Source organism: Aedes albopictus, chromosome 2 (genome assembly GCF_035046485.1).
Source record: "Aedes albopictus strain Foshan chromosome 2, AalbF5, whole genome shotgun sequence".
In the NCBI taxonomy this organism is placed as follows: Eukaryota; Metazoa; Arthropoda; class Insecta; order Diptera; family Culicidae; genus Aedes; species Aedes albopictus.
Window position 1 is genome coordinate 290,999,382 of NC_085137.1, and position 9,310 is coordinate 291,008,691.

At 39.4% G+C, this 9,310-nt stretch overlaps 1 protein-coding gene across 1 annotated transcript; it reads left to right on the plus strand.

Annotated features, from left to right (window-relative positions):
- The first annotated feature begins 421 nt into the window (after positions 1-421).
- On the plus strand, positions 422-5,285 carry LOC109410290 (UDP-glucosyltransferase 2-like). The gene is made up of 5 exons (XM_019683835.3): positions 422-720; positions 780-1,000; positions 1,065-1,356; positions 4,266-4,815; positions 4,883-5,285. Exons 1-5 carry the CDS (start codon positions 605-607, stop codon positions 5,264-5,266), a joined length of 1,563 nt encoding a protein of 520 aa, XP_019539380.3. The 5' UTR covers positions 422-604; the 3' UTR covers positions 5,267-5,285.
- Positions 5,286-9,310: the final 4,025 nt, after the last annotated feature.

The following is a 9,310-nucleotide window of genomic DNA, read 5'->3' on the forward strand; positions in this document are numbered from 1 at the left end:
TTTTATTTTAATTATTTTGAAGGGATACACATGGTACCATTGAAAAAGGGATGACTTGTACCTTTACACTCCTGCATTAAAATGTTACCGTGAAATTCAACGGTTTCGACTAAAAACAGAGGTGTCTATTTCGCCCGGGTGTTCATTATGCCCCGAATTTCCCTAACATCAACGAAAAGACGCATCGAGTTATTGGAATATCGATTTAGGGAGAACTTGACGAATTAAAACATGAAGGCTGCAAAAAGTCTATCAAATTATAGAAAATATCGAGTTACCGAGAGTTAATTGTGAAACTATTGTTGTCTCTTTATTGAAGTGTGAAATATACTGATATTTGTTTAATATATACATACCAATATATGCATCACAGCCTCTGGTCTAACTATTGGATTCAGGTGATAGCAAATAATGCCGTACACTTCATGCAAGTAATTCGTGTTTGAATCAGCCCTTCAACCAGTTCTAGTGATTGCATATACAGAAGTGCTCTGTTCAAGCTGATACTAATTGTAAGTTAAGTGACTGTGCAGTCTAGGGCAGTCCACACCAAACGCTTCTCGCAGAAGGAGCTTATTACAGCGTCTATCATACCCCTCTAGAGATGGAGCTAAGAAATGTGTTTCTACTTATCGTCTCGGCCGCGGTCACGGTGAAAACCGTTAACAGTGCTAACATTCTCTGCATTCTGACTGTTCCGAGCCCGAGCCATCACATTTGGTGAGATAAGTTCAAGTTGTCGCCCATTATCCCACGGGAAATAATCTTTTTAACCGTAGGAATCGCGTCTGGATGGAAGCGCTGGTAGAGAGAGGGCATAATCTAACTACTATCACAATGGACAGCGACAAATCGAAACAAAATCTGTCGTACATTCACATGGAGTATGTGTATCCCGCACTTTTTGAAGACCAAGGAGTTGATTACGTAGAGATGTCCAAAGAATCCGCTTTCAGGACGGTGTTCTCGTTTCTCGATTTTTACACTAGTATTTGTGATGGTAAGTGATACCTACGAATAATCTAAACAGAAAGATAATGATCAACTTTTATCCCATATTTTAGCTATTCTTAAGTCAAAGGGTTTGAATGAGATTATGTCCTATCCAGATCAGTTCAAATTCGACTTGGTAATTTATGACTACGGCTGTGGCCCGTGCCTGTTACCACTCTTACACAAGTTCAACTACCCACCGCTACTATCTCTCACACCGTTCAACAATCCTCCCTACTCGGTAGATGTCGTGGGAGGTCATAAACATTTTGCCTACACTCCGTACTTTGCGCTCAACTACGACACGAAGATGAATCTGGGGCAACGTGCGTACAATACGTTGCTGTGTCTGCTCAGCTCGGCGTAAGTAGTTTTGCTATCGCTAATACTATATATTACTGTCACTGATAAAATTACTGCTATTTACGAATTTGTCATCTATCAAGAGAAGGAATATTACTATTTATATAGACAAGTTCCACTAAGATTCAAAATGGATTCACTGCATTCTTCATGCGCATTTCAAAAACGTTAGTTTTGAACGATAAAACTTCAGTCTCTAGCTTGCTGTTACTGCTCTGCTAACACCATCCTCCCAGTTTGTTAATGCCCGCCGTTGTTCTCCGGTGGTTCTTCGCAACTTGGTTACGACTAGCCACTTTATCCTTCCGCACGGCTCTAGGGATTCTGGGCTGCAGCTTTTTGGGATCTTCCTACGCGTCCTAGACTACCGATATTGGCGGATCGGTTTTCGGCAAACAACGATGCTGGAATTAGCTCGGAAGTGGGCAGTAGGACGACGTAGGCATGGTAATAGAAATTCAATGGATTCTGTACGCTGTACCAAAAACGGCGGGGTCCTGATGTCCACTTTCCACTTCTTCTCCACTACTTCTTCCACTTTTCCTGCTAATCTTTCCACTATGGCTTTCGTCTTTTTAAACTTGATAACTTTTCTTGACTTTCCCGAGCAGAGGAGAATAGCAAGTTAATAACTACGTAATCACATAACGTGTTTTTATATCTTGTTTTGTTATTATTAACCCTTCCGTTACCAACCCCCAACCCCCCCCCCCCCCCCCCCTAACGAGAGTGCAAAAAAATACTTTTTTCGTTATAACTTTTTTGTTTTTCAATATTTTTCGACCAAATTTTGACACAATAAGCGGATATCCTTCTAATTTAAGGATTTGCTAGGGATTGTTGTAATGGCCACCTGGTTCCGGAGTTATTCCGGAATCAAAATGGGTCATTCGTTTTGGCCATTTTGGAAAAAGTAAATTTTCGTTATGAGAACCGTTCAGTTTTCAGACCTAAGTGCACCAGAATGATAGAAAAATATGTCTAGAAGTCCATCCCGGTCACTACGTGCCTTGGAACCCGTTTTACGGATGTTCCGGGGAACCGGTTCCGGGGTCAATTTTTGAATTTGATTCAATACCATTCCAAAATCAAAATCACCGACTTCGGTAATGTTTTACCGAAATCTCAACCGTTAAGTTTATTTTACAGAAATAAATCGGTAAAGATAGCAACTTTTACCAAACTTCGTTCAAGTTTGACAGATAAACGATAAAATTTTACCGAAACTTGGTAATATAGCACAACAGTAACTAGTTTTGAAATCACAGCAACAGTTCGACAATCATGACCTGTCCCTCAGTGTTGTTCCATTAATGTATTAAGTTAAAAAGGAAATTCCTGAACGACTCCTTTTAAGAATTCCTTAAATAACTTTTGGTTAAGCACTTGGAAGTTCTGGAGGAACCTTTTGATAAATCCCTGGAGAAGTCTTCAAGAGAACTACAGGCGCAATTTTCTTAGAAATTGCGAAGTTAATTCTTCTGAGCAATTATTAGGATTCTTGGCAGAATCTTTTAAAAAACTCCTGGAGAATCCTTTGGAAAAACTCATGGTGAATTCCCCAAAGAAACTTTCAGAGAAATCTTAAGATGAACTTTAGAACTAATGATCACAGGAAGTTCCAAAGAAACCCTTGAAGGGATTCTATGCAGGATTCTGGAAGAATTTCTAAAGGAGTCTTTTTTAAAATCCATGAAAGATTTCATCAAAGAACTCTCGGAGAAATTTCTTTAAGATTTTTGGAGTCATTTATGAAAAAGTTTATGACCAATTCTGTCGACAAATTTTTTGAAGAAATTTATGACTAAGTCATTTGATAAACATAAAAGGAGTTTTTGATGGAGTCCTTAGAGAAATAAATGGAGGAATTTTGAAAAAAAAATATTGCATAAATTTCTGGTGAAAGTCCTGTAGGAATCATCAGAGGAAGTTCAGGAGAAATTATAGCAAAATTTTTGGAGGAATTCTTGTAGAATCCAGGAGGAATATTCGACATAACTTTTGAATCCAGGGAAAAATCGGAGGAATTAAAACAATCTTTCCAGGAAAATTGTAATGATCTGTACAATATTTCCAATATCCCAAAAATTTGCTGCAAAACTGTTGAGCATTCTAAAAATTCTTCAGTTTCTATGCTGAAAAAAAAACAAAGGTCACACGTGCTCCGAAAACAATTAAAGTATGTATAACAGTATATAAATTACAGGTGGAAATCGAAGCTCGTCGTATTTGATAATATAGAAATAACTAAAGTTCGATTATCTTGCGACTTCAAATCTCTTAGAATGGATTAAATGCTGAATACAGTATTTGATCATTTGAAAATATTTCTTACGTCAGAGTGATGAACCTCATGTTATTGGCGGGTTTGTGAGACAAAGCGAATAATTTTATATAATAAGTTTTATAACTTATCTAGTAACGAGTTTGATATCATAGCAAATTCTGCTCTCCGATTATTATCAATAACATATTAATATCAAAATTTGTTATTGAAATATTTTCCGAATTCACTGTTATAAAGTTATTATTGACACTAACAAAACAAGTTATTGAAATGGTTTTCCAGGAACATTTTTTTGTTATGGAATTTGTTATTTTGCCGCTTATGACAGACAAGTTTATAACACAATATGTTATGGTAATAACTTAAAAATAATCAATTTTATTATTCAGTTATTTTGCCCAAATAACACAGCTCCTTATGCTTTTGTTATTCCCTTCTGCTCGGGTTTAACTTCCAACTGGTCTCTTCAACTGTCCTTAGACAAGACTACCTTCATGTTCATGTATATTACCGTACTATTTGAAACGATTATGCAGAAGACCTATTTTTCTAAAAACTCTTTTGACAGCACATCGTTCTTTGTGAATCCAGACTATTATCTAAATATAACTTCAATTCACAGGTATCGAAACTTCTACATTATGCCAAACGTAGATCGAATGGTTCGAACATACTTCAACTACTCAGATATGCCATACCTAGGCGATTTGGAAACGCGTACCCAGATCATGCTAGTCAACACCCATCCGGCCATGGATGCGTTGGAACCTCTACCCCCAAATGTGATCACTATTGGTGGAGCTCACATCAAAGAACCGGCTCCGCTGCCAGAAGACCTCGAGAAATTCATCCGTAGTAGCAAGAAAGGAGCCGTCCTGTTTTCACTGGGGTCCAACGTTCGAAGTGATAAAATAGGCGAACATCGTCAGCGGATGTTCATCGAGGCGTTCCGACAGATGCCACATTATCACTTTCTGTGGAAATTTGAGTCAGATCTCAAACTAGATTTGCCACCAAATGTCATCATCAAAAAGTGGATGCCACAGAACAGTATACTCGCTCATCCGAACGTAAAAGCATTTTTGACTCATTCTGGAGGATTGAGTACTCAAGAAGCTTCTTGGTTCGGTGTTCCACTAATCGGAATGCCATTTTTCATGGATCAGATCAGGGTATGTATGAGAATAGGTTTGTAGATCAACCAGGTTTTGTTAAATGTGAAACCTTATTTATTCACAGAACTGTCACCGTTCGGTAAGTGCCGGAGTGGCGGAAGCTCTCGATTTCCAAACACTGTCGGTTGAAAAAATTCGCAACACAGTTTTGAAAGTGCTGGAAACCCCTAAATATAAGGAGAATATGATGCGCCGATCTAAATTCCTGCAGGATCAACCCGAGAAACCTCTGAATCGGGCGATATGGTGGATTGAATACGTAATTCGAAATCCTGACCTAAATCACATGAAATCGCCTACATTGGAGTTGGGAACAATAGGGTCGAACCTTTTGGATGTGTATGCATTATATTTGCTCGTGATAGTTATCGGATACAAAGTCATAAAATTTGGTTTCAATTCTGTGTTCCAAAAACAGAGTAGCAAAAAAGCAGTTAAGCTTGATTAAATATCAATTTCCACCAAAATCTTAAAGCTTTTTTTTCTTCTCCTATTCTAACACCCCTTCTTCTTACCTTGGGGATTCTTTCATTCTATGGCTAAACATGATTTTATCCATGACAAGTGCTTCATGTACTTAGGCATCTGACTATGAATCATAAGACCATGGGTTTAACTCCCACCCCCTCCAGGGGTGAGTGGGTTACAGTATACGGTCTTTAAAACAAAAAATGTAGACTTCGGAGATTCAAATGAATTATAAAGTCTGTGGATTAACACCAAAATAATCATAAACAATCGATAAAACAGTCGTTAAAATAGAGCATGTATTGTAATCTCCACGGAATATAAATAGAAACAGGTTGGACATGCCTTAAAGGTTGGTGCCTTAAAGAAAAACACAACTGAACAGAAGAAAGAAGAAAAATGTCTTATTTGATAAATAATTTTGAATGATCTTTATAAGGTAAGGATGCTAGGACGATTCTATGGCTGCAGATTGTACATCAGTCCGTCATGCCATACATTGTCGAATTCTTTTTCAACGTCTAATACCTAATGCTATAGCAGATGATTTTGAGACGGACTTTTTCCGTCTGAGAACATTTGTTACTCAGGACAGCTGATGGATGAGCAGTGGGGTTGGATGATGTTGAGTGATGAAGGATCTTTCCCAGGTTTTTTGGATGGGGATGACTTTAGCTAACTACTACAACGAGGGAAAGGCACTGATTAAAATCAGTGACAGATGAGCATGAGCATGAGCATGAGCATAGATGACCGCACAATTCGTAGTTGCTACTCCGTGATTGACCAGAGCAATCGAAATTGCACAAGGAACCAATGAATAGGGCTTGGGACTAGCTTACTATTCTCAATGTACACAGGTCGAGAGCTCTCAACTTTAATAAGGTCAATAACGGCGCCGGCCACGTCCTTACGGTCATCGAGGATGGAAGGGAATGTTAGTAAGACAAACGTTGTTAAAAAGACCGCGAATCGCTGCATCTCCACGTTTGTCTCAGGAAGGATTTTTTTGTTAGTAGGGTAAGGTACATTGTCAGTCCGGGAGTCACCTATGGTTGGTGATATGATTTGACAATGAATCAATATACACAAACCGCCGTTAACAACCGACCATTTTTCGACGCAAGAACTAGCCAAAAAGAAAATTCTATCGCGCGTCTTCACTCCACTAGGGAGCAGAAACCTTTAGTCTATTCCACACAGAAATACACTGAACGCGACTCACTTGTCGGCGCCCGGATTTTTTTCTCGACCGGCGAACCCGAAGTAACATTTTTCACTCTTTTGTGTAAATGCAAAAATGAAAGAAAATATTTATTATCAACTAAAAGTGTATTGGAAACTAGCGCCGAAGGGAAGCGAAAAATTCGGAACCGACTCGAACCACGGCGCGCACACACTCGTCCCGTCGTCGGAGCCCCGCAGAGAGAAGGGGAAAGAAAATCGCAAAAATCTAGCAAAGCGAGCGCGCAAAACTTTGCTGCTACCGAACTACCGCACACTACTGACTGCTTGGCGTCCCGTCGTCGGAGCCCCGCAGAGAGAAGGGGAAAGAAAATCGCAAAAATCTAGCAAAGCGAGCGCGCAAAACTTTGCTGCTACCGAACTACCGCACACTACTGACTGCTTGGCGTACCGTCGTCGGAGCCCCGCAGAGAAAATAAAATTGCAAAAATCTAGCAAAGCGAGCGCGCGAAACTTTGCTGCTGCCGAACTACCGCACACTACTGACTGCTTGGCGTCCCGTCGTCGGAGCCCCGCAGAGAGAAGGGGAAAGAAAATCGCAAAAATCTAGCAAAGCGAGCGCGCAAAACTTTGCTGCTACCGAACTACCGCACACTACTGACTGCTTGGCGTCCCGTCGTCGGAGCCCCGCAGAGAGAAGGGGAAAGAAAATCGCAAAAATCTAGCAAAGCGAGCGCGCAAAACTTTGCTGCTACCGAACTACCGCACACTACTGACTGCTTGGCGTCCCGTCGTCGGAGCCCCGCAGAGAGAAGGGGAAAGAAAATCGCAAAAATCTAGCAAAGCGAGCGCGCAAAACTTTGCTGCTACCGAACTACCGCACACTAAAATCAGTGACAGATGTTGAAAGAACTGGAGGCTCAAATTCTTGAGCTCTAAGTTTGATACGTTATCGAAACCTGGGGCCTTTATAATTTTCATTGATTTGTTATAGGTGGACAATTCATCAGCTGCAATCTTCAACTCCTCCGTGTAGTGTAGATTGTTGGCATGCTCACTGGCAGCAGCAGTATGAGGACTGACGATTTAAAGTCAAAGATTGTGAGAGCTGACGTAGGTAATACCGACCTATATTATATCAACAGCCTTCTTGACAGGGCTAATCAAGCGATCGTCGGAGCAAATAGGGGAACAAAGTTCAGAATGCGTCAAGATGGCCCAACTTATAAAATCATTCCTGAATGTGAATGGTGTCAAAATATGTTTGCATAAAACATCCTTCCAGAAGCCAGCAATTGAAAGTGAAAATTGGCTACTTCCGGTGTTTCTTGCTTGCAATGAAGGTTTTCTGGTTAACAGTCAAGTGTTTCCAAGGAGATTGAGAAACATGGAGGAGCATGCAACCATGGTTATTGATGCCTGCGCTATTTATGTTAGTGGTCATTCAAATATGACAACCATCGTTTAGAGAAAAGGGAGTCCATGTATGTATTGATGATACGAAAGAGTGGGACAGAGGGGGGAAAGGAAATACGGAGTTTTCGGGATGGACGTAATTTTTGAATGTTTTCATAAAGTGGCATTTTACCCTATGGCAGATGGCCTTTTTACTCTACTTCCGTTTTACGAACCGGTTTTTAAAATAGCTAAAAATCGATGCAAATGCATTAGTTTCATGAATATTTCTGCTGAAGTATCAAGCAAATATTGTTTAGTTGCTGTTCATAATAAACATTATTGCTGTACAACGACTAAATAAACCACTCTTAAGCTTGATTTTTTTTTTTAATTTTAGCTGAATAAGCTGATTTTCAGCTATCATTGTTACTTGGGTTACAGTTTAATGCCTAACAAATGAGGCTATTTATCATTGAAAACGTACGGTGCTGGCCAACTGACTAATAAAAGGTTAAAAACTATTTTCTTTATTCCTTTATAAATTTCTTCGTGAATTTCTGCAAGGATACCCTGCGTTCCAAGACTTGTGTTGAAAAATACTTTAACAATTTATTTAGAAATTGCTTTCGCAACCCCTTCAAATATTGCTTTATCGTTTTCTTTAAGAATAATTTGTCTTCAAGAATCTTTTAAGATAGGTATTAATGGAAGTATATCATTCAGTATTTCTCTAAGCACTCCTTCGGGAATTCTAACAGTGTTTTGTACGAGGATGTTTTCAAAAGTACTTCAGAGTACTTCAAAAGATTCTTGCAAAGGCTTCATCAAGTATTTCTCGAAAAAGTTGCTCAGGATGCCCACCAAGGATTCTTAAGAACTCTTTGGATGATCCCTGAGGACTCATATAGAAGATCATGCAAAGAGTTCTTAAGAAATTACACAGCGCAACATTTTTTTGTCTCAAGAGCAAACTTATGTGTCTCCGAAGGATTTTGGGCCGCTGAATCCGAATCCGGGCTCAGATTTGCTCTAACACGTCACAACTTTGAGCTATACCTCAATTTATAGGGCAAAATATGCGATTTTGGGCTTTTTTGACTGCAAGCCATTAAGCTTGGAAATATTTTTTTAAGCAATCAAAAGGTTAGTTGGTCAATTAACATCTAAATTAACGACTCATGCAAAATATTTCGTTTTACCTAATCAAATTTAATAGATTTAAGCATTTTTTGTTAGTATGAAAACTTGCATGCAACTTTTGGAGGGTGACTTGTATGAGAAATATCGTACCCAGGGTTGTGCAGTTTCAGGATGGTCAATGTCGAATGACACTCGCTCTAACCATCACTTCATACGACAAACGCAGTCCATCAAAACAATCGATTCACGCAAAAGCTATTCAAGCCAACCCTCGTTCAATGCAGAGTCAACCACATCCAAC